Below are 26,047 nucleotides of genomic sequence, written 5' to 3'. Positions count from 1 at the left end.
TCCTCTCTACATGGTATTTTGTTTTTCCATGTTTTAATAACAAAATGTGTTATATACTACTGGAAACGAAATCAGTACACAGAGTAGTATTTATGTTGCCATTTTGTATGTTTTTGATAAAGAAAATAATCTGTAAAGAATAAATAACAGTAAATACTGTATTTTCCTTGCATTTTTTGAATGATAGATCACTGTTGTGACTAATGAAGAAGCTATGAAAAGTATTTAAGTGATTTCTATGGGGACAAATTGTAATTTTACTCATACTAAAGGGCATCTACTCGACCCCATATTTACGAATATCGCACATTTGGCATCATGTCCCCCCTGCCCGTTACCCTGGTCTGACCACTTTTTGGTCCCATTTGAGTGGCAAATTAGTATCGACCGTCCACAGGTACAGGCTCCACGCACCTTAGAGAGAGTGTTGTCCAAGCTCTCCTTTGAAAACTGGATCCTCAGATTGGAGCAGACAGCTCCTCTCTCTGATCCTGATCCCTTAGAGGCAGATAAAAAAAATCTAATTGGCTCAATAGCTCCCTAGACTCCGTTCTTCCTAAGAAAATAATGGTAAAGAAGAACAGGGTGTTTAAAACGCCTTGGTATACTTCAGAACTCCGAGAGCTAAGGAAAATATGCAAAAAAGCCGAGCGTACTTGGAGAAAAGATTGGGCCTCCCACAATAAAGATGAGTATAGAGCTGCTATCAGGACTTATAAATCATCCCGGAAACTGGCGCAGGCCGTATACTTTGAGGAGAAAATTAGAACATCCTCAAATTCATCTAGAGAGACTTTTAAGATTGTGAAAGATCTCCTAAAGGCACCAAATCCCCCTATGGTGCAGGAAGCGTCTGAAGCCATATGTAATCAACTTGCGGCTTTCTTTGAAAGTAAAATTCAAAATATATTAAAAACTCTATCTCCGAATGACCAAGTCCCGGACCCTGTTCAATCAGTGGGCAGTATTTTTGCCCCTCGCCTTGATGCATTTACTTCTATCTCAAGGGATGAACTCCAAAATATTCTGTCGACTATGAAGAGTGGTTCCTCTAATGATCCAGCGCCCATGCATATTTTGAAACGGGTAATAACCACCATTGCCCCGCTAATTACAGATCTTCTTAATGCCTCCTTCAGTCAGGGAGTTGTCCCCCCTAGCGGGAATCAGGCCTTGGTTAAAGCGCTTCTTAAAAAACCTGAGCTTTCCTCTTTTTTAGAAAGTAATAGGCTGCTTCGCAACTCCCAAACGTGCTTCCGTCCAGGTCAGGGAACAGAGTCTGCCCTGTTAGCAGTGGTGGAAGAGGCAAGGCGTATCTTGGATTCAGGAGGATCAACGATGGTGGTCCTCCTGGATCTAAGTGCAGCCTTTGATACGGTGGACCATAAGATCTTAATCCATCGCCTGAGTAATTTGGGAGAATTGGGCACAGCGTTGCGATGGCTCACTTCGTTCCTGGAGAATCGAACTTTTCAGGTCTGGGAAGGTGAAGCACACTCCAAACTGATCCCCCTCCAGTGTGGGGTCCCGCAGGGCTCATCGTTGAGCCCTACCTTGTTTAATGTCTACATGGCCCCCCTGGAGGATGTGGTGAACCCCTCTGGTATCAAAGTTGTTACCTACGCTGACGACACCCAACTGGTCGTCTCGTTTTCTCAAGAGAAGCATTGCATGGAAAATCTTCACTCCTGCCTAGTGGAAATCCATTCTTGGATGAATAGTTCACGACTTAAGTTGAATGGAGTTAAGAAAAAGGGGTAACCCTGTGTCCCTCAGAACCTGGGTATTTATGGTTTGAATAAAAAACGGTTCTGTTGGGTTGGACCAATTACTTGTGAAAACATTCAATTAAGGAGAACAGAAACAAGAACTCTCTGATACAAGTCCCACAATTTGAGGAATAAATCAATGAACACTCAAGAGCTTTAAGTCATTTATTCAATCAATTGTATTAAAGGCTTTCAAACATTTGGTATCTGAATTGTATTCATTCTTAGATAACATTCAATGCTTGTAGTGACTGTCAAATAAAAAGTGACTTTCGGTGAAAGGTGCTCAGTGAATAGCAAGATATACAGTGCAATCTATGTACAGGTATATACAAGTTTCTTCATTGTCAAGACAATGCTTTTTGAACCAAGGATTCCCTAAGTTCCTATCCGGATCCTGGTCTTTCTGGGCCTATGATGCTCGTCGACGTTTCGACCCTATTGCGCCCCGGTTGGTGGTCGCGGCGGGTCTTTCTCAAGACAGGGGGACAGTATATGGGACAGACCGGATAACTTCAGCCTGAGACCGGTGTGGCATTCATGCCAATCAACTCTTGTGAAGAAATTACTTTCCAGGACAGACGGAGGTGCTTCTTTCCTCTCGTATGCGCGCTTGAGTGTTGTTTCTGTTCTCATTAATTGAATGTTGTTTTCACAAGTAATTAAGTTGAATGGAGCCAAAACAGAGCTCATGATGTTGGGCCACCATGCAACTTCTCTATCCAATTCCATCTGGCCCACCTGCTTGGGGACTGTCCCCACTCCAAAGGGTGAACTAAAAAGTCTGGGAGTATGATTGGATCTGTCATTCAGGACCCAAGCAAAAAAGACAGCGGGCATTTGTATTGGTTTACTCCGTTCTGCCCGTAAGATTCTTCCTTTACTGCCAGAACAGTCAAGAAAATGGCTCATTCAAGGACTTATCCTGTCAAGGTTAGATTATAGCAATGCCCTTTTCTAGGCCGCCCCCGAAGCTACTATCAACACTCTTCAACGAGTTCAGAACTCGGCGGCGAGGCTGCTCACCAGCATCTCTCGTAAATCTTCAGCCAAACCTGCACTCAGAGCCCTTCATTGGCTGCCAATATGTGAAAGGATTACATTTAAATCCTTATGTATCGCTCACAAGTCCCTACAAGGGAAGGGACCCCCCATCTTAGGGAATCTTGTGTGTCCATACAAGGTTAATAGATCTCTTCGCTCTGATCTTGGCAATTTGGCTATCGTCCCGAGAGTTAAGCGTGCCCGAACAGGGGGGCGACGATTCTCGGTGAATGCCGCAACCCTGTGGAATGCCCTTCCGGTCAGGATTCGGACTGAACCAAGTCATCTGAGGTTCCGAAAGCTCCTTAAAACCTTTGTTCCCCCAGGGCTCCTAACTCTGAGTCCAAACTGGAGTGGGTAAATGAGCTAAAGAATGATGATGGATTCAACCCAGCTCTGTGACAGGGGTGATTGTCTGAAACGTTTCGGCTCTCCATCCAAGTTTGCAGTGCACCTATATCCACAATTCATTCCTCATTCTGACCCCACAAACTCGAATTGCAGAAGTAAATCTGTTCCAGGGTGAAACTGCAATGTCTGGCAATGGATTTACCCCAGGTGATTTTGCCCATAGCTCAGAGCAAGGCTCTAGGGAGTTCATTAAGAGCAGGGTGGTAACTTTTCTAATATATAAACATATATGTAAATCTATAATTTTATATTCTGCTTGTGAAACTTCTATTCACTGTAAATAATATAGGTTACTACAGTAGCGGCTCGCATAGGGCATGCTGCGGGGCGTTGGGGCAGGGTGGGGGAGTAGCAAACACAGACATACAACGGAACAGAGGAACGTAATAATTACTTTCCTCCGTTCTGTCCTATGTCCGTGTTTGCTCCCCCCCGCCCCACAGCACGCCCTATGCAAGCCGCCACTGACTACCACCTAATTTAATAGTGCTCAATTTCCACAGCTTGGAAAGCTAGAAGGCTGAGTGGGCATTGCTGAAATTCAAATTTGTGACCTGCAGATCACATCACACGTGATAAGCAGATGTTTTATCTCCATGAACCACACTGCAGACTTGCTTTGGATTGCCACATGCAGTAAACCCCTTAGGATATTCACATTAACTACCTGCAATCAGTCAGCAAATAAATATTTTGAGACTAAACTAACCTTCCAAAATTCGCACCTTTATTTTACATTAAAAACAAACTGCTATCAAACTTTTTTCTTCTTTGTAGTTGAAGCAGTCAAGAAAACACTCAGGTTTTGCCTGATCAGAGTGAAACACTGTGTTGTGGGCATTTCGATGAAAAACAGCGCCGCCCACAAAGGTATTCAGGCTTTATGGCTTATTCCCTGTAGGGCAGCCTCTGGCCAGGATCACGGACTCCAATATTGTACAAGATGTCCCCAGAAGAGAAGCCAACCCAACATCCAAGCCAACTGAACTCTGCCAAGATGATATAAAAGCTGGTGATGTGAACACAGATTTATTAAACCAGAACGAGATGCATGTACAACCACATTGACTGCCAATAGGTGCCTCAGGTGTCTTTTCTCGTGGTTCAAAAGGAATTTTAAACCTAGGAACACTGGTATGAAGGAATCTTTCTTTTGCAAAACCATGGCTGTACAATAGATCCTGCATGGATTCTATATGGAGAAACTCTTTACAAGAGTGAAGTACCATCACCTTTTTTTCGAATGCTCGACTAAGGGTATACAAATGCAAGGTATAAAAATAAAAAAGCCTTGTCTGTGGTTGCTTTGATGTTTGTACTGCGACATTGTGGGGAGTCCACTTAGAAGCATTTGCGGTGGACGATGGAAGGGCCGGACTCCTCGTACTCCTGCTTGCTGATCCACATCTGCTGGAAGGTGGACAGGGAGGCCAGGATGGAGCCACCGATCCAGACCGAGTACTTGCGCTCAGGTGGGGCGATGATCTGTATAAGAAAAACAGAAGAATTATATGAACATGTGCAACAACAATCTTTGCTGCAGGTGGACCGAGACAGCATTTTTCGGTTCCTACTCTACATCTTGAGTTCTAACCTTAGCTACAGGTCGTAGTGACGAGAAAGAAATACTTGGGTCTTCAGAGAGACATTATCCTGCTAGCACTGAAGGCACAGAAAGTGGAAAACACTCAACCACAAAGACAGTTTTTGCATTATGTATGGAGCAGGATCTGAAGTGTTGCAGTGCCAGCCCCTTGTAAAATGTGCAATAAAATGGTACATGTCCAGACCTGTAAATTCAGTGCGTTTGCTGCACCAAGAATGGTATGGAATGTGGCCTGCTGTCAGCAGTGGGTTTCGTTTTTTGAGTCGCAAAGGTCAGAATTCAGAGGCTGGGCCCCAAATGGCCCATTTGACATATTTGTCCACATTTGGAAACATTAATTTTAGGGTGTTCTGTTGGTGAAATGAATATTGAGACCTTTACATTTGGTCCACAGTTGTCAGACCTCTCCTTAACAGAAAACATTCTTTGTTAAAACATTATATAGGGGAGAGGGATGCATGTTCTCACCTTTCTCTCTGCATCTCTCCATCTTGTTCTCTCTCACTCTTATTCACTCATTCATTTGCATCTTGAGGGTGGATTTAGGATGGCATTGCAGATCTGGGCAAGTTATTGGCTAAGCACACTTGGGTCAAGATTAATATAACGTTTCCTACTCTTATGCCCACTTTCCTTCTTTTATCAATGTTTGGAGTAGTTTGCTGTGCATGAATTTAGAATTAAAATAGTTCACCTTACACCAATCTTTGGTGTGGGGAAGCTGCTGAAATAGCCTGGGCTGTACGGTTAATCGGATCTTCCCAAAAATCTTTTTTTCAGGCCATTATCAACCTCATTAAGTTTGAGGGACAAACAATACTTTTTCTGTTCTGTAGATTGTAGACTCGTTAGACGTTTATAGATCTTTTAACTCTGATAACAGGGAGTTATAAGGAATGTTTCTTTACAGTGTATTGTGGCTTTCTAGACCCCTGCCTTCGCGGTCAACCCACGAGGGATAAGGCATTGGATTTTTTTTTTTACACCACCCACCTTGTCATGATATGTTCTGCACTTATAGGCTCCTCCTTCCCTGAGAATGTTGGTTGGGTGGAGATTCGGGGTGTTTCCTATAAAGACATTTGTAGTGCTGGTACCATGGAATCCTAAACTTTGTGCTTCTCTTCTACAATTAGTTAGGAACACAGGCATGTTTTTGATTCCATAGTAGAGACTATACAATATTCAGAGGGCTCCCAAATTAGGGTTTGGTGTTCAGAGGGCCCTTACAATGGCCAGTCACCTCGTTGCCCATTTTCATGGAATAATTGGAGATTTAGGGTCACATGTACGAAGCATTTTTGCAGTTGGAAAGGGCTGATCAAAAATTATTTTACATATGAACAAAATACAAATTGCGATTCGGTATTTGGTAGGAGTGTGTTTAGGTTGTCCCTTCCAAATCTAAATTGGATGTATGAATGTTTTGTGACCGAATTACGGTCACAAAACATTAACCCTTTCCATGCGGCCGCGATTCCCCTGGTGGGCTGTAAACAGCACGAACAGGGGCGGGCCGTGACGAACCCCAGCCGTCATCAGCACACGAGCACCGTAGTGCATGACGGCTGGGGTTCGTCATCAGCATGGAAGGGGTTCATATTTTACTGACTCTTTGAAGGAAGTGGTGGTAACCCATTCGCAAATGGTAAGTGGTCCCCAGGGGACTCCTTCCTCTTTGAGAATTGAAAACAAATAGTTTTTTTAAGAGCAGGCAGTGGTCCAAAGGACCACTGCCTGTTCTCAGAAAATGAAACTGTAAAGTTTCATTTTTTCTTTTTAAATGCATCCCGTTTTCCTTGAAGGAAAACAGGCTGCATTAAAAAAAAAGACTGCTTTATTAAAAAGCTATCACAGACATGGTGGTCTGCTGACCTCCGCAGGCCACCATCCTTGTGATGGCTGCACTTCCTCATGGGTTTCAAATTGCGACCTACCTCATTAATATGCATGGGGTAAGTCACTTTGCGACCCTCTAGGAATTGCTAATGAAACTCAAAAGAGTTTCATACATTAGAGATACTGATTTCCTAATTGTGATTCACAGGAAATTGGTATTCCTAATGTAAGTACACCTGGCCCATAATTATATTGCTTTGGGTCTTGATCAGTGATTATGGAATTGTCTTAAAATGATATTGTTTTCCTCTGTGAATGATGTTAGGTATTCTTCTAATCTGTTTTCCTTTCTCAAGTAATCTGAGAACCTGGATGGTGGAGATTTACATTTAACAACAGAGCTCATCAATTTAATCTTACATGCATTTAGCTCTCCTACGGCTCATAGTTGTGACGCACTATGCAGTTTGATAATGCATAGTCGGACTAGTATTAGTATCAGTAGTCAGAGGGTCTGAGCCAAGCATGACTTCAAGCTGAAAGTTACCTCCACAGTACACTAGCCTCAAATCCTGTTCATTACAATGGTTCCATTGCTTGCATGTGGTGCTGCCGTTGGAAATTACCTTAATCTTCATTGTTTGTGGTGAAAGGCTTGTGATCTCCTTCTGCATTCTGTCAGCTATGCCTGGGTACATGGTAGTACCTCCGGATAGCACAATGTTAGCGTACAGGTCCTTACGGATATCAACATCACATTTCATGATGGACATGTATGTAGTCTCATGGATTCCAGCCACTTCCATTCCTACCAGGAATGAATGGACAGGTCAGCAAAGGACATAGTGCACCACCACAAAAAAAACAATTCCTCCCCAAGACAAAATTAACAGTTTTCTCTCTCAAGAACATGAGGTTCCCTTTCCAACATAAACGAAATATTGAGTTTTCCCCAGTGTTGCAATATATTTTTATAAATAGGCTTTATCCCTCCAATTTCAGACCTACATCATACAAGTAGTATGGCACAACAGAGTGGAAACACTTCAGCTGTGTTAATATTCAATTGCAAACACTAGTATAAGATGCAACATAGTAGGATTTGTTTTTAAAAAAAGAGTAGAGTATCATCTGCGTAAGCTGAATCCCTGACGTTAGTATCACCTATTCAGTATTCTGAAGGCACGAGGTACATCTAATTTCTTCACGTACTGTTTCCTGTAGCAAAACAGATAACATAGGAAGTAGTGCTAAACGTGATGCCTTATATCCACTTGATTTGTTTACCCTTTCCTTTGGTGTAATTTTGATCTTAGGAAAATTACCTCTCTAACAGTGAAATTCCTAAGGGCTCAAAAAAGTTTTCATATCCAGGGATTTCCGTTGCCAAATTACAGAGAAGAAAATGTTGTGGGGAGATTAATTTACCAATTTATAATCTCTTGGTTGAGGTGTAGAATAAATATCATGCCTTTTATCTTGAATATATGAACTTCTATGAATATTTTGGATTTTGGCTTGGCAGTTCGGGCTTGACTGTTCCCATGAGGCACAGGGTCAGACTGATTTGCATATGGCCATGTCTGAACTGGGGTGGCGGAGGCAGCTAAAGAACGGTGATGGATTTAACCCAGATCAGTTGACTGGGGGTGAGTGTTTGTATTGTCAACGCTCCGTCCATCACCACCTTTGGTTTTTCTTTGTTCGCCCTAAGTTTGCAGGGTATGCTCAGACGTGAGTCCCTTGCTCACTTTGCCACTAGAGTCAAGCAAGCCCGGCTGAAGACGGCTGTAATGCCAGAAAATGGTCCTGGGAAGCTTGATTCCGGGGAAGACATGGCTTTGTAGTTCGGGCTGGATTGTTCCCATGAGGCATAGGGTCAGACTGATTTGCATATGGCCATGTCTTAACTGGGGTGACGGAGTGAGCTAAAGAACGGTGATGGATTTAACCCAGATCAGTTGACTGGGGGTGAGTGTTTGTAATGTCAATGCTCCGTCCATCACCACCTTTTGGTTTTTCTTTGATATGTAGGTGCACATTAGCTAAATAAGGAATCGCAAAAAATTGCGATTCCTTATTTTGCTCAAGCATTTAAGGAATCGCAATTTTGCGATTCCTTAAATGCTATGTAGGAGTCAATTTTAAAATGCAATTTTGGAGGGAGGAGCCAAGCCAGCAACCGCGATGGCCGCCTGACTCCTCGGCTCCGCCGACCCGCCCGCTTTCTTCCCGAAGCGCACCGGATCCTGATGTCTATCCTGTCTGGAAGTGGGCGCTTCGGAACCGCGCTGGGCTTCCGACTCGGATGATGTGCTCCCCGTCGACCGGCTCGCAGTGGATCCGGAGCTCCGTCCTCGTCCTACCCCTCCGTGGCGTGTGAGGGTCCGGGTCTTTGTTCCTCAGTGCGGCTGCCCCTGGACTCGACAACAACGACAGCCTGCAGCGGGAGGGATCGGCGGCTGGCGAGATACTGTTGCAATACTTGCTACAGTTTGCCGACCGACCCTCCGCGCCTCCATGACTCCGCGCTTGCTTTGGAGATTGTAGCGGGCGCTACATTGTATCCTTCGCCCGACTCGAGATCGGCGCTGGACGAGTCCCCGTTCCTTGGCGCTGCGGTAGACGCCATCTTCCTGGACGCTTTGTATCTCAGCTCGCAGCTTCTGGAGACCTGCATGGGTCGCTCTCCATCATATGAGCAGTTTCTGGCAGAATCGGGGCAGCTGGGGTTTGCCTTGCAACGTTGACCCGTGCTAACTGCGCCACTTCATAGCACCATCGGCTTTATCATCGGGATGGGCTCCGGCGGACGCTCCAGCGGACGACAACATGGCGACGCCCTCCGGGGACATGACTCTGCTGCCGAGAAACCCATCTTGCTTGCTGAGGTTTTACATGCCCTACGCGACCTGAGATCATTTATTTGGGCGAGCGCCCGGGACCTGGGTGACCGTCTGGATGCTGTGCTGCCTGGAGAGCCTTCGGACGTTAGCACTGCCTGCTACCCCTCGCCAGCCCTGCTGCACCCGGTGATCGGTGGTGGTGTCCTGAGCGCCCTGCCGTGTGTAGCAACGCGGAACCTCCCGGATGAATCGGCTGTCGGGCCCCCCACCCTGGATGTGCTGAGACATGTGGCAGTGGAACCTGCCCTTTGGCTGGAGATTTCTTGTTGGTCGACCTGCCTTGTGCCCACCTTGGGGTCCCCCGGAGTGCCCCCCTGTTCTGCCGGAAGATTGTTGCATTGGCCCTGGCTGGTCGGCCTTCAGGTACTGTTGCTGGGTTTCTATCCTGATTGGATAGCTGCTGACTGTTTGGCGCTACGTGGGACAGATTTCTGTGTGGGGTTTTTGACTTGGTGGTGGTCCCTACATCTGCGCCTCTCGCCTAAGATGGCCGCTGCCCGCCCGGACTTCACTGGTGGGCTAGATCGACGGGGACAAGGCTGACATTGTCTTTATGGTTTCCAGATGGTCGGATGCTGTTATGGTTGACGGAACACTAGCATTGCTGGGCTGATGTATGCTACTACGGTGTCAGGTTGGAATCCGAGGAGAGGTGGCCAAGGGTGGACACGTTAATCATATGTTTTCTTTACCTGGGCCCTCCCCCGGTCTTCTGTGATTTCTTTTCTCTCTTTTCTTTCTTCTGCATTTCGGGTACTCTTTTTGGGGCGACAGACACTCTGCTAGGGGGGGGTAGGCCGTAGCCTCTGCATGTGTGTAGGGTGGGTTGGGTATTCTTATGTTTGTTTTTTGTTACTATGGGCCTTGGTTTTATTTCTTCTATTCTTCTTCTTTTCTCCTCCTTTTTCTCGGGGTCATTGGGTGGATTATTGTGGTGTGGGAGGTAACTGCCGACCGTAGTATTGCTTGCTTAAAATTTCTCCTGTCCGGTCTTCTGCGGTCAATTGCTTCGGATATATTGTTTGCCTGATATTGATGCCGCTACTTGCCCACTTATGTCCTGGATGATCTATTTTGCCTCTGATCCTCTTTAGCTTCTTTTATGGACATACTAAAAAACTTTAAAATTAAACCTCACTTCTCCTGAATCCCGGTGGCATGTATGACTCCAGTGTAACTCAGCTTTATCCTGTTTTGTGCTCTATTGCTCCCGGGTCGCTGTAATGCTTGCTACCTTGCTTGAGATGTTTGCGAGGCCGGCCGGATGGTTGTAGGCCCGTATTTGTATGATTCTACTTTGCAATAAAGGTTTTCAAAAATTTAAAAAAAAAAAAAATAAAATAAAATGCAATTTTGACTTAAGGAATCGCTAAATACCACCTACTCCAAGTAGATGGTATTTTGGGATTCCCTTTTCTCAATGCATTTTTTTTTTATTCAAAGTGACATGTAGCGCACAGACATGCCCTTAGGGCATGTATGTGTGCCACATGTACTTAGAGGCACATTCCAGGGGTGCAACAGGTGTCCTTTGGACACCCTGGCACCCTTGGAATTGCGATTCTCAAATTGCGATTTTCTCATAGAAAATCGCAATTTGAGAATTTATCCCCATTCATTCCTATGGGCCTCTTAGCCCATAGCAATGAATGGGACACTCATTCCTTAATTGCGATTCGCAATTTGCAAATCGCAATTAAGGAATGTTAGAGATTCTCAAAAAAATTGCGAATTTTTACCTACATTTCATTTTGCTATTCTCAAATAGCGATTCCTTAAAAATCGCTATTTGGGAATCGCAAAATGGAAATTACCTACATATGCCCCCTATAGGCGAGTGGAGAACTTCTCTCCTCTTTGTGGGCTCACTAGGAGATCTTGCAGGAATAAGTCATGTTTTTCAGAAATAATGTGAAAAAAATATAGCACATTTCTTTTAACTATCTTAATCAGGAACATGTTAGTTGTGGAAATGGACAGACAGTCATTGCTCCAGGTGAGTCTCATGAGCTTTGGGCTACTGCAGTGTACAGAGTTTCAATAGCTTTAGGGTTCTTTCTGATCTAATATGCACTTGGTTTACAATTAATTCCGGTTTAGGACAGCTCTATTTTAGAAACAAACATCTACAAGGGAACTATAGGAAAAAAATACATGTTTACTCTTTGCATCCCAAATAATCTATTCTCTGAGGGCAGACTTTATTTCCACCTTGGATTCCTACAAAAACATATAGGGAACTGTCATAAGACGGTTTTTATTTAAATTAAAAAATATATATGTTAGCCCTTTTACCTCCTTTGCTCTACATCAAGTAGGAAAGGGGGACCTGGGTATTTATTCAGCCAACTAACCCACATTGTCGCCTGATGTAAGTGAATATAGAGGAAACCCTGGCATGGAGCCTGTGACATCCACCTGAAGGTATAAATATGAACATAGCAAAACTATAACTGTTCACATTTTTCATAACCCTGAAAAATGTATTGATGGATATCTGATGTCTCTCGTCCCTCTGTTTGTCTGCTCAGCATTAAAACTGAAAATTCACATTTTAACTTCTTTCCCAGCTGTTAACATTTCCCTTTTTCCTCACTCAGAAATGAGGACAGTGTTATTTGGGAAGGAGAGCATAGGTATCAGTCTCCTCTGGTCTTCTCAGTGGAGAGATATTACACATACATACACCTAGACATTATGGCCTCCACCCATTGATGGTTATATGGTTACAGCACTCTGTCTGTGACATATACCTCCTAATACATTTAGAAGTGGATGTTACAACAGATTAGCTGGCCTGAAAGATGCAGTGAAAATGAAGTTTCTGTGTTTCTGTATAACATTTCCATAAAAATGTTGTTTTCTGGGCATCTTTTATACCGAGAGATGGTAGAATAAAAGGAGCCCATATATTTACTACACAGGATCCTCTGAGAATAAGGATAAAGAGATGCTAGATGGGCTTCAGAGTCCTCTGATCTACCTGTACGTGCTATGCTATGGGATTTGTAGAGCGCATGGCGACCGAAGGCATCTCAGCGCTAGTAAAGAGCGGATGCACAATTAGACAGATATCAGCAGTCGTCCTAGAGGGCTTTACAAATATGCAACTCAGTGTCTAAAGTCCTGATGGCCAAGGAGAAGGAGTTCCAGAGCTTAGTTACATTAAAGCTAACCTAGCGTCCTCCTTTTCTGGCCCTTTTAACTGCAGGGACGGTGACCAAAAGTAGGTTGGAGGAACGGAGTTCCCTTTTGGGACCATATGGTTTAAAAAGCTGTTGAAGGATGGGAGGACATTTCCCATGAAGGACTCTATGGGCAATGCACAGCGACTTCTATTCAATTATTTGAGCAACTGGGAGCGAGCCAGTGAAGAGAGCTTAAGATGTGCCTTCTAGTATTGTCAAACTGTGATTGAACTCACCTCGTCACCCTACCATTTTTTACAATTTAAAATAATTTCTCTTTGCCAGTATCATGCCCCACAGTTTAAAATTAACTGATGCACACAAACTACAAAAATTGCTTTTAATTTATTTTACTTTCTACTCTCAGAGAGTTTGATCATGCACAAAATAAACTAATTTAAATTAATTTGCCTACTTCAGATTTCTTTCATTCTGTCAAGATGTCTTATAAAGACCCCCACTCACTTTCATTTACAACCACAGAAATTATGGTATAATTTGTGTTAGTATTCAAATACAAGTAACACATTAATTGGATTCAACATGTAGTAATTGGCGTGCTCTGGCTCCATCCCAACCTGTAAGCAGAAGCAATTCTAAATGTAGAAAATAAGAAGTGTCCCTTTATTAGGTGTTTAGCTGTTTCAATCGCAGGCAAAAAAACAAGTGCAGAGCCCTTTATTAGGCGCAGTGAATCTAGGCATGTACAAGGTGCAGATTGAACCACACCTTTGTGCTAGGAGAGGCGAGATTGTGCCATGGGTTTGTGAAGGTGTGAATGGCCAATTCCAAGAATGTAAAACTGGTAGTTCTTTGCTAGGCTCCTTGTAGAATGTAGTGCCAAAGGCATGTTTACACTTGACTCCCTAGAGTCTATTCCTTCATCTTTTATCATCAGCCATACGTTGTGTGGGAATGAGATCAGGTAGGTTTGTAACACTGGTGGCCATCATGGAATGGCTGCATCGCCAGGGGTCCCGACAGCTGCAACTATTTCCACATCTTTTACTCTGAGATAGTGGGAAGCAGCAAGACAGAGTTTGTCAGGCAGTGTGCATCAAACACGATGACAAAGGGAATTTCGGATAGTGGCATTAGACAGGACTTCAGACAGAGGACCAGAAAGCAACAAGTTAGTTGCAACTAATTGGTACAGGTTGTAAAAGGCAGGAATATAAGGCTGGTAGGGGGATGTTGGAAGGGCTAGGGAAGGGGATGTTGTAGCAGGTAAACAGAAAAAAATGTATGGCAGAATTCAGGCAGGACGGCAGGCTGAAAAAGGTAGGTGGAGGCAAGAAGGAACAGCTGTAGCAGGCTCATCTTTAGAGGGTGGTTGTTAGAATTGGGATTTTTTATTAGGCTAGGACATGTGCCAAAGCCAAGCAGAAACCACTATTCTAGTCAGGATAAATGATGTACACTCCTATAATAACCCCTGCTCACCCCCTTGGTAGCTTGGCAAGAGCAGTCAGGCTTATCTTAGAGGCAGTGTGTAAAGCATTTGCACATAACCAACAGTAATACAGTGTAAGCACTACAAAAGGACACCACACCCGTTTAGAAAAATATCCAATATTTTTTATGTACTTAAGACAAGACCAAAAATGATAAAAATCCACAATACAGTACTTAAAAATCTTCAGTTATCAAAATATGCTTGAAAAACAGTTCCTTGATGTCAATAGCTTCGTCCGGGGCTTTCAAGGCGTCGTGAACAAATCCAAACAGTTCTGGCTGACCGTAGCGTCGCGGACCAGCTACAGTGTTGAGAAGATCTGCAAACAGTACCTTTTAGAAATGCAGGGCATCGGCGACCTCTCATTGTGCTTCCAAAAGCACGGTGTCTGCAGGCGCCGGTTCCGGAGGTCGGTGCAGGAGTCGTCGGGGCCCTCGAAGTCACACACGTTGCAGATTGAGTTCCTCTCTGTTGAAGTCAGGAGCGCTGGCTTCTGTAGGCGTCGGGTGCAAAGTGCAGCGGTGCGGTGTGCAGTGCCTTCAGGTCGTGGTGCGAGCAGCGGTCGGTGGCGGCATCAGATGGTGGCGTCAGTGAGACTAGGGTCGTGGTATGAAGTAAATGCGGTGCTCGTCGAGGTGCTGGCAGGTCACGGTGCAAGCAGGGGCGTTGTCACTGCTGAAGCGCTGTTGTCGGCTGACGAACAGGAGTCGATGGCGCCTGTGTCGGTAGGCCAAGGTTGCGGTGCAGGATGAGGGCGGTACGTGGTGTAACTTTAAGAGCTGTGTCCTCGAACCACGGTGCTAGCAGCGGCATAGATTTCGGCGTGGAGCATAGTCGTTGGGGATACCAAGGTGTCGTCGTGAAGCGAGTCGGTGCTGAGTGCTCTGCCCCTAGGTCGCAGTGCGAGCAGTAGCTCGGTGGCGGTGTCAGTACGTTTCGTCGGTGAGCCCAGGGTCGCGATGGTGCCTTAAGGACACTGAGTCGGCAGCTGCGTCGGCGACGTCGTCAGGTTGCTTCTTCTTCTGTTGCAGCACAAAACTCACAGTCCCCAGTGCTGAGGGCAGAAGAGCTTGAAGTCTTTGCTGTTCCTGATACTTCTTGAACAGGGGGCAAGCTCTACCTCAATCCCTTCTGAGAAACTCACAAAAGTAGGTTTCAGAAAGTTCAGTCCAGTCCTTTCACTGCCCAAGACAGAAGCAGCCACTGCAGGCCAACACAGCAAAGCACACAGTAATGGGGCAGTTCCACCTCACAGCTTTTCCAGCTCTTCTTCTTGGTAGTCTTCTTGGTCCAAAAGAGTTCTAAAGTTCAGGGGTCTGGGCCCCAGTATTTATTTCGCAAAACTCTTTGATCTCTTAGGCAGAGAGTGTCTGTGCCCGGCCAGAACCAGTTCTGCCTTCTCTGGTGTGACTTCCTGGCAGAAGTTGGAGACGGCATGGTCAGAGGCAGACCAAGTCCTTTGAGGTGCAAGCAAACCTCCTCCCCCTTCCCCAATTGCAGCCCAGGTCTATTCAGCCCTTTCGCAACTCACCTAGACTATCTGGAGCCACTCCTGCTCCCCAGCCTTCTGTCATCCAAAACCCAGACAGGCAATACAAATTCCAGCAGAGGCACACAGGATGATTGACCAAGAAAATACCTACTTTCTAAAAGTGGTATTTTCAAACACAGAATGTAAAAATCACCTTCACTAAAAGATGCATCTTTAGATTCTGAGTTCAGGCATACTAAACTTTATTTTCCTACCTAATTTCCCGGGCCAGTTATGTTTACAAGATATTATAACAAACTCTCCATTCTGTCCTATGGGGAACAGGTAGCCTTGCAATAGGGAAAAATGAAATTGGCCCCAATTCACCATCAGGACATGCCACACACATGAGGGCATGTCCTACCTTTCACATACACTGCACCCGGCCCACTGGGTACCTTGGGCGTACCCTTAGGGGTGGCTGACATGTAAGAAAAGGGAAGGTGAAGGACTGGCAAGTGTGTGCACTGGCAAAGTCGACATGGCATTTACAAACTGAGCGCAGGCTTCGCAATGGGGGGTCTGAGTTACCTTTTCAGGGCTACTCACGTGGATGGCACAATCAGTGCTGTAGGCCCGCTAGTAGCATTTGATTCACAGGCTCTGGCACACTCAGAGCACTTTACTAGAGACTGACAAGTAAATCAAATATCCAATCATGGAGACACCAATCCATAACACAATTTACCACAGGAGCACGTGCACTTTACCAATGATCAGTAGTGAGAAAAGTGCAAAGAAACACTACGCCAGCAAAAACAGAGTCAAAACCGGGAGGTCAGAAAGCAAAAACTCAGGGGAAACACACCAAAAGATGCCATGTCTAACAGTGGTGCTTAGGAAGGCAATCAGATGGCTAGAAAGAGGTTTGCCAGCAAAGGTGTAAAGGCTCTGGAGCTATGATCCCCCATTAGGCAGACCGGTGTATTAGCCGTGGGCACTTTGGTTCCACACTATATGGTTCATCTGTTCAACCATCCTAATGTCCCACCAATCCTCTGATAACACCCCTCAATCCTTCTGTCATGACATAGCCCAACTCTTTGCACTGTCACCACCATGCCCTTCCTAGCTGGTAGACCCTTCTACTGTAAAAACAAAATTCCCAGAATCCTGCAGACAGGCGCAGATATTCACTATTTAAGAATATTAATGAATATCCCACAATGTAGCCTCATTATCACATTACAGCAAGAGCATTGATATTGACTTACCCAGGAAGGACGGCTGAAAAAGCGCCTCTGGGGACCTGAACCTTTCATTGCCAATAGTGATCACCTGACCATCTGGCAACTCATAACTTTTCTCTAGTGAGGACGAGGAGGCAGCAGTGGCCATTTCCTGATCAAAGTCCAAAGCAACATAGCAGAGCTTCTCCTTGATGTCACGCACAATTTCCCTTTCAGCTGTGGTAACAAAGCTGTGGCCCCTCTCAGTCAGGATCTTCATGAGGTAGTCTGTCAGGTCACGACCAGCCATGTCAAGACGGAGAATGGCATGAGGCAGGGCATAACCTTCATAGATGGGCACAGTGTGGGTGACACCATCACCGGAATCCATCACAATACCAGTGGTACGACCAGAGGCATACAGGGCCAGGACAGCTTGAATGCTAACATACATAGCTGGTGTGTTGAAGGTCTCAAACATGATCTGAAAAAGAAAAATTGTACAATGCAATAAGAGAACAAAGGCTGGATCAAATGTTGGTTGACTGATAATGGTTGTGTTATCCATCAGAAAACGCTGTAGTTTCATTAACTATTTGAACTAATGTTAACACTGTTTATTGCATTTCCAGAAACATCCTACAAATACATGCAAGATTCTGGCCAGTAGAGTGTAAATAATATGCAGTCCTATTGCAATAAATCACGGTTGGTATCCTTTAAGGCACTTAGGGGCTCATTAGGATTGCGGTTTTTCCGCATCCTCGGGGCCGGCGGAAGCCACCGCCGGCCCAGAGGATGCGGAAAACCGCAGCGGACTGACCATAGACCCACCGCCACATTAGGATGGCTGGTGGGTCCTGGTTTCCGTCCGCAGCTTTTCCGTCGTGGCTGGCTTACAACCGCGGCGGAAAAGCTCTAATCTGGTGACGGTGTCTCTCAGACACCGTCAGGCAGATCAGGATGGGATGTAAAACATGCTTTTCCACTGCGGCTTTTCCGCCGTGGAAAAGCATGTGTAACTTCACTGCGGGGGCCCGTTGCGGGCCCCCTAGGTGAAGGGGGTGGGGGTGCACATGGGGGGTACCTACTATGGTACCCCCCTGCATTTGTATGTAGAAAGCAGCAGGCACCGCAAGGTGCCTGCCTCTTTCTGCATGCAAATGCAATGACTGCATTTTTAACATTGCCACGGGTGCAGCTTGAAGCCGCACCGGCCGCAATGTTATAAATAGAGGATGTGACCGCCAGGGTGGCGGTCACATCCTAATCGCACAGGAGGGGACTCCGCAGCCCATGCGGACGTCCCTTCCTCCTCATTGATCGCGGACGGACGCAAGTCCGTCCGCGATCATAATCGGCCCCTGTATATGGATGGGAGGTCAAGGAGAATCATCTTAATTATTATGGGGAAAATTGAGTTATTAGCAAGGTGCCCCAGAATTCCAGAGATGTGGAAAGTGTCATGGGAATACACGTGACACAAAGCCTATCATTTTCACAGTCTTTTATGATTGCACAAAAATGTTTTCTTGCTCAGACAGTCTGAAAATTAAACTTTCTAGTTCAGACCGTAGGAAACTAGATTATGTAAAAAAACGTGGAATATTTTAGGTGTAATTAAGAGAGATATAGGGCTAAAAGTATCCTCTTTTCATATGTTGGAGTACGCTTTGGTTTTTAGTACAAATCTGATCTCCGAATGTTCTTGCTTAGAAATAATGATGGCCTTATTAGCTTTGTATTTTATTTAGATTCTATAACCCTCATTGGGCCCGACTTAGACTTTGGTGAACAGAGTAGTTCACTGCAAACCTGGTGGGTTAACATGTCAGCCTAACCATCGTTCCACCCGCTCTAATATAAGGGACTATCAGAGTAAGGATATCAGGCATCCTGCCCTATTTACTGCAAACCGTTGAATTTTTTTTTTTGTCGCTGCCCGGAATCACATGGCGTTCTGGAATATCAAAGAATGGGAAATGACTCATAGACTCTGTAAGACATCTCCCAGGTTGTGAGGGTCATTAGTTCTTTTGTTTTTCAATAACAAACACCTACTTTCTAAGTCTGTTTTAGAAACAGAAATAAGTTTGGTGCGCAGCCATTTGATAAGCAAAAAGATGAAAGAACAATTGATGGACGGAATTCAGAACAATGTCATACATTCACCCCAGTACAAAGTTGTGGGCCTAAATTCTTCGTTTTTTTTGCTCACCGTGCCATTCCAGTTTGGACCCAGCCATATGCAAATCAGTCTTGACCCTGCGCCCAATGGGAACAGCCCAGCCCGCATTGCCAGGCCAGGTACTCCCTGGACTGGAAACAAGCATCCTAGGACCGGTTTTGGGCTTTCAGCCCTCATCAGCCAGGATAGCTTGACCCCAGCAGCATGGAGAGCACAGGACCCACGTCTGGGCATACCCGTCCCACTCAGGGTGACTAATACAAAAAGAACTATTGATGGACAGAATGCAGAACAATGTCATACATTCACCCCAGTACAGAGATCTGGGCCTAAATCCATTGTTTTTTGGCTCTCCATGCCATTCCAGTTTGGACCCAGCCATATGCAAATCCTTCTTGACCATTTGCCCAATGGGAACAGTCCAGCCCGAACTACCAGGCCAGGTACTCCCTGGACTGGAAACAAGCATCCTAGGACTGGTTTCGGGCTTTCAGCCCTCATCAGCCAGGATAGCTTGACTCCAGTGGCATGGAGAGCACGGGACCCACATCTAGGCATACCGTCCCAGTCGGGTGACTAATGCAAAAAGAGCAATTGATGGACAGAATACAGAACAATGTCATGCATTCACTGCAGTACAGAGATCTGGGCCTAAATCCATCGTTTTTTGCTCTTTGCTCACCATGCCATTCCAGTTTAGACCCAGCCATATGCAAATCAGTCTTGACCCTGCGCCCAATGGGAACAGTCCTGCCCGAACTGCCAGGCCATGTCCTCCCTGGACTGGAAACAAGCATCCTAGGACCGGTTTCGGGCTGTCAGCCCTCATCAGCCAGGATAGCTTGACTGCAGTGGCATGGAGAGCAAGGGATCCACGTCTGGGCATACCCCGACCCACTTGGGGTGACAAATGCAAAAAGAACATTTGATAGACAGAATGCAGAACAATGTCATACATTCACCCCAGTACAGAGATCTAGGCCTACATCCATCATTTGTTTGCGTAGCACTTTTCACCCTAAGTGGGATGGGTATGCCCAGACGTGGGTCCCTTGGTCACTGTGCCACTGGATTCAATCTAGCCTGGCTAATGAAGGGTAATACCCAGAACCTGGTCCCAGGATGCTTGTTTCCGGTCCAGGGAGGACCTGGCTTGGCAGTTCGGTCTGGACTGTTCCCATGAGGCACAGGGTCAAGACTGATTTGCATATGGCTGGGTCTAAACTGGGGTGTCATGGTGAGCAAAAGAACGATGGATTTGACCCAGATCTCTTGACTGGGGTGAATGTATGATTTATTCAGCATTCCGTCCATCATTTGTATGTGTAGCGCTATTTGAAATACGGCAGCCACGAATCAAACTTGCAGTGCCTCAGAGGAACCTCTGTAACTGTGGTTCCGGAGATCACCGCTGGGCCGGGAGTGATCTCTGGATATGGTGAGCAGTAGTCCCTCAGGCTGGAAGACTTAATGTCTTCTGCCACCCGGACGGGTGGAGAGCTGGCACCAAACACCAATCAGGCCCATTACCTTTGACAGATTTGACGGAATACATCTTGAGAATTACAGTTGTCCCGGTACCATGAATTAACTCAATTTTGAAATGTTTGAGGTTTACGCTGACATTTTGTATTTAAGAAATGGTAAGATGCTGGTAGGACTGTGAAAGAAATCGTTATGAATTTTATAAACTGTAAAGCTTTCTCTGAGATATAGGTGATGCATCTTCATTTTTGTAATAATTGTTTACAAGCTATACAATTTACCTATCTCGCTGAATTGTTTGTTGTTCATATCCATGGTTAAGAAGGAGGTCTCCTAAGGACTCGCAATTATAAATATATCTGTTGACAAAATGATTCCTAAAATATGCACTTGTTGGAAAGAAAACATTTAAATTTACTTCATGGTTCAAATCTAAAACTTGAAGGTTGATTGATGTTGGCATTACGTTCCTTCAGTGAACTCTGCCTGGAAAGTCAATGCAGTTTGGGGAGGGACCTTGTTGACACAGGCGTTATCTCTTTTAGGTCATTGATTTCCGTGGCTTTGGATGCACAGAACTTAAAGAAGAAACCTACTCAAAGGAATTTGTGAGTGAGAGCATTATCTAAAGCAGGCTTTCCCCTTAGGAAAGGTGCTATTCGTTTAGTTTCACGATAATATTTGGAAAAGTAAGAGGGTGGAGGAGAATGTTAACACATTGTTTCACTGGAATAAGGGACAGAATAAAACCCTTTGAATTCCACTAGTGAACTGAATTTGTATTGTGTCCCCCAAATAGTTTACTCAATAAAATTAAAAAAGATTCCATGACAACCAGCCATATTCTTAATAGGTATGATTTTGTTTCTATGCAGCGATTCCGTATTCTTGGTGAAATACAAACTAAGCCTGAAGGATGTATCTGCCTTAGTAGAATAATCAAAACCCCAGACAACAAAGCGAATCCACTTTTTCCTGGAAGCTTCCTAAATAAGAGCTTCTCACTCTTCAAACCACACATTTTATTTGGTGAACTTAAATGTGGCCAGTGATTCTCTCTATGAAAGTAGATTTTCAAAGGAATGCAGACAACAACATGAAAATATTATAAAAAATGAGTAAAAGTAACAAAAATGTACAGAAGTAATACGCTTTCTTCGAAGGTTATGATTGCTCAAGGTGTGGGTATTGATTAACAAACCTGTGTCATAACTTTTCTGTTTACTTTAGGGTTCATTGGTGCTTCTGTTAGCAGGACCGGGTGTTCCTCTGGGGCAACTCTCAGCTCGTTGTAGAAGGTATGATGCCAAATCTTCTCCATATCATCCCAGTTGGTCACAAAACCATGTTCAATAGGATATTTCAAAGAAAGGATGCCTCTCTTGCTCTGGGCTTCATCACCAACGTAGCTGTCTTTCTGGCCCATACCAACCATCACACCCTAACAAGAGAGGAAGCGGCAATGTAATGAAAGCAATGATTTTATATGTATTCACAACTAATTTAAATAATTAAGGTTTGATCGTTAAAAGGACATCCATATACACAACCATAAACACAGGGTTCTTCTTCACAGAGGGGTCCGAAGTAAGGGGCTCATTGGGATAGCGGGCGGACTTTGTCCGCCCGCCACCCTAACGGAGAACGGGACCGCCCGCCATAAGGGCGGGGGTCCCGTAGGGGAAATTAGGATGTACCCGCCACAGTGGCGGGCACATCCTACATGGTTTGCATTGTGGCGGGCGGTGTTCTCTGCACCGCCCGCCACAATGCAAAACATAAGAGAACGCATTTGCATATGCAAAGCGGAAGGCACCGCGCGGTGCCTGCCGCTTTGCATATGCAAACGTGGGGGGTACCATGGGTACCCCCCCCTGTCCTCCCCCTAAGCTGGCGCCACCTGGGGGCGCCTGCGCCTGCCTTTCTATGGCGGCATTGCCGCCGCGGAAAGGCCCCTTCATGTGGACATTGTTATATGGCTGGCAGTGTCCATAGGACACCGCCACCATATTATTCTATTACCGCCGCGGTCGCAAGGCGACCGCGTCAGTACAGTGGCAGACGGTCTTTCCGTCCACCGCTGTCTCTACCGCCATCCTAATCTGGGGGGGGGGGGGTAATGCAGGCATGGATGTCAGGCGGACAGCTTAAGTAGTCCACTGTAATTATTTCAGGATGGAATACAAGTCCTGATAATAGTCAAACATTTGGATTAATTTACCCCATTTTCTCTTTTTCTCTCTCTCTCTCTCTTCATTATTAGCTCTTTTTTTCTATATCTCTCTTGATCTATTTTTCTGTACAACTCTCTCCGTCCGTCTCTCTCTTTCCCTGTACATGCTAAATATTTGGGCTAGATATCTTGATGTATTCAAATCCCACAGGCATGTGACTAAGGGCTTGACTACAGCTAGCCAGTTGTCTGAAAACAGATGAAAGTCTAAAACCTTGGCCAGCAAACGACTATCTTCCATCCTACCCCTGACCCCACTGAAGTTTCCTTTGCGGTCATTGTCAATTTTTAAAATGTATAGTAAAAAGCGTATGTCTCCTTGGAATCTAAGATGTTAACTTGAATAAATTGAAATGGTATTTTCCATACTGTCTCAGTTTGGAGGGACTGAATGCTAATGAGCTACGTGCAGAATGTTATTGTGAAGGAGTTTCATTTATTAACACCTTCGATGCTGATGACGGAACCGCTCCGTCATCAGCTGCGGTGGCGCTGTGCTGATGACGAAGCGGTTCCGTCATGGCCCGCTAGCCGCGCCTGCGCGGCGCGGATTCCTTGCCTGCGCTGGGCGTTCCATTGAGCGGGCGGGGCCATGACGGAACCGCTCCGTCATGAGCACAGCTCAACCGCGGCTGGTGACGGAGCGGTTCAGTCACCAGCATGCGGCCGCCCCGCCCCCTTAGCTCTGCTGCGGAATAGCCGCTGCAGCGAAAGAGTTAATGTATAACAAACAATTGTATGCCTCCTTTGTGGAATCCAAGATGTCCATTCAAATAAAATGTAATAATATTTTCCATACCAACTCAGTTTTGAGTGACTGATTGCCAACGAGCTACGTGCAGAATTATACTGTGGAGGAGTTTCATTTCTAACCCTCCCCATTTGGCTACAGCGCCGCATTCTAAAACTATTGCAGCATTAAAAGCTTTTTAATAGCTGAACCCTTATAGGTGGATTTCTAGCTGTTTCTAAACGTATACTTTTTCACTTTACTACAAGTTTTATTGAATTGCAGTGATTTGCCTGCACTAAGTAATTTACTTAAAGCTAATTTATACTGATTTGTATGTATTTGTCTTAAAGTGGCCTCCTTGTTACCAAATCGCAAAATGGGTTTGCGATTCATAATTTGGAAGGGGCGTCATTAGGGCTTCCCTTCCAAATAGTGAATCCTAACAGTATGCATGAATGTTTTAAATCGTTTAGCACATTATCACTCAACTAATATATGAAGAAAGGAAAATCAACTAAAAGAGCCAACCAATACCAAGCTGTTCTTGCAAATTAGGGGTCACTAACCTGGTGTCTTGGGCGCCCCACGATGGATGGAAAGACAGCACGTGGAGCATCATCTCCAGCGAAGCCGGCTTTGCACATACCCGATCCATTGTCGATTACCAGTGCAGCAATATCATCCTCCATGGTGAACTGTGGGAAGAGGAGTCATGAATATTGTTAGCAGCAAAAACATGTGGAATACGGGGGAAGCTGGAGAGCAGAATGGCATTCACTCATTACACATTTTCCCCCCATATAAACTACTTGTGAATTGTTGCTGCATTCTGTAGGCAGTACAGGAAGAGGTGCACAAAACCCCCAACAGGATTCTCTAAATTTGTTCAGTAATAGGAAAAAATATAATCCCTCGTGGTATGTGTATATTCACACCAAATCCAGGTCAGACCTTTACTACACCAGCTATAGTTAGTTTCCTTATTTTGTCTGTTACTAGACCCAGCTTCATAGGACGTCTCTGTATGGCAGGGATGGGGTCCTTGCCAAACACATTTTTGAAAAAACTAGTTTAAAAAATAGATCATTTCCAAATGTATCTCAATAGGGTTAGAGATACACCCCATTTATTCCTCTTTTGTGTGACTGATTCTCTTTCTATCCACTATTTGCTTGAGGTTCCCAGTACCACACCTCTTGTGAGCTAAGTTCCTCTTGTGTTTCCATTCACCATCTAAATTCCCAAATTTCCCAACTGTTGCCGATGACCCTCACATTGATCCACTTTGTGTTGTTGGATCGTCATTCCATTCCATTTCCTCCTCTCCTTCTGCTCTTTTGGGTTGCTTCTACCTCGTGCTCATCACACCCTCCCTTCCGCTAATTTCCCTCTTGAATAATCCTTATGACTGCGCCTTATCCTCCCTTGCATGAGGATGATCTACTCTTCCATCCACTACATTCTTGTTACTCCATATCTAGCTGCTTTGTGAGGCAAATCCATGTTCCCCGCGTGGCATGAAGGAGGTCTTCTATAACCCTTGTGGAGGACTGATTCCACTTTGAAGACTATTTTTATCTGGTCACACCATTTCATCCCAAAGAATTTCAGTTTGTTGAAAATGGAAATGCTTGGTATGGCATTGGAGTGTAGGCTTTGTTGATGTTTGGGTAATTCACATTCATCACCCTGCCTTTACCTATTTTCTTTGTTACTGACTCGAAGGAATCGAATAGATTTGTCTAATATGACCTTCCTGTGTAGCATCACATTTCAATGGACCTAGTAACTAGCTTCTCCCATGAAACAGTGACATATGACTAAATCCTGCATAAGTGATTTCATAAATGTTCTCCTCCCCAGGTGTTGTATTGACAAGCCTAAAGGTGCAGGCCCCTTCTAACTTAAAAAGTAGATCACTCTTCGTTCCATTATATGTGACTACATAAATCTCAGGAAAGACTTAACTGTGACTCATCTTTAGTTGCACAACTGTTACATACTCTCATTCTTTTCAGAGTTGGATCACTTTTTTTTATGAATGTGTTTTAATCTTGTGAATAACTCAATGAGGTTGTTAATCTCTGTGCTCTGTTATTTGCTTACATGCCTCGTTACAAGTTCACCTGGGATACCCTTGTGGTATTCCTGCGCCAGAGAGAACGATATCATGGGGATGTGTAATTATAAGACACCTGAATACCTTGGTACTTAAAGTTTAGCCCTCACCAATGGGAAATTGCCTCGGCAATTGGTGTTTCTGCACCAATTCCCATGGGTTTTCACACACACTGGGACTTTTTTCCCTTCGCATTTGCCAAGTGTTTTCTGGGTGAGTTGAACGAATGGGTGCAGGAAGGGGCATCAGTAAAATAGTGTTGCCGATAAACTTGTAATCCAGATTCTGCAGGTAACTTCTGTTACTGAACCAATCTGGATTAATGGGACACTCGTAATGAGGGCTTTGTGGAAAAACATGTTTTAATCGG

The 26,047-nt window shown here is 44.9% G+C and overlaps 1 protein-coding gene across 1 annotated transcript in view; it reads right to left on the bottom strand.

Annotated features, from left to right (window-relative positions):
- Positions 1-1,920: 1,920 nt before the first annotated feature.
- Positions 1,921-26,047, bottom strand: part of LOC147684808 (actin, cytoplasmic 1-like) — a 45,659-nt gene continuing 21,532 nt past the window's right edge. The window contains exons 2-6 of the mRNA XM_086940676.1: positions 24,125-24,253; positions 21,794-22,033; positions 16,965-17,403; positions 7,296-7,477; positions 1,921-4,709 (exon numbers count right to left, since the gene is read on the bottom strand). Of these exons, the coding sequence (XP_086796802.1) occupies positions 4,566-4,709; positions 7,296-7,477; positions 16,965-17,403; positions 21,794-22,033; positions 24,125-24,247 (1,128 nt within the window). The 5' untranslated portion in view covers positions 24,248-24,253 and the 3' untranslated portion in view covers positions 1,921-4,565. The remainder of the gene's footprint in view (positions 4,710-7,295; positions 7,478-16,964; positions 17,404-21,793; positions 22,034-24,124; positions 24,254-26,047) is intronic.

The sequence above is a fragment of the Lissotriton vulgaris genome, chromosome 10, assembly GCF_964263255.1.
Source record: "Lissotriton vulgaris chromosome 10, aLisVul1.2, whole genome shotgun sequence".
Classification (NCBI taxonomy): Eukaryota; Metazoa; Chordata; class Amphibia; order Caudata; family Salamandridae; genus Lissotriton; species Lissotriton vulgaris.
This window is presented reverse-complemented; position numbering and strand designations above follow the sequence as displayed.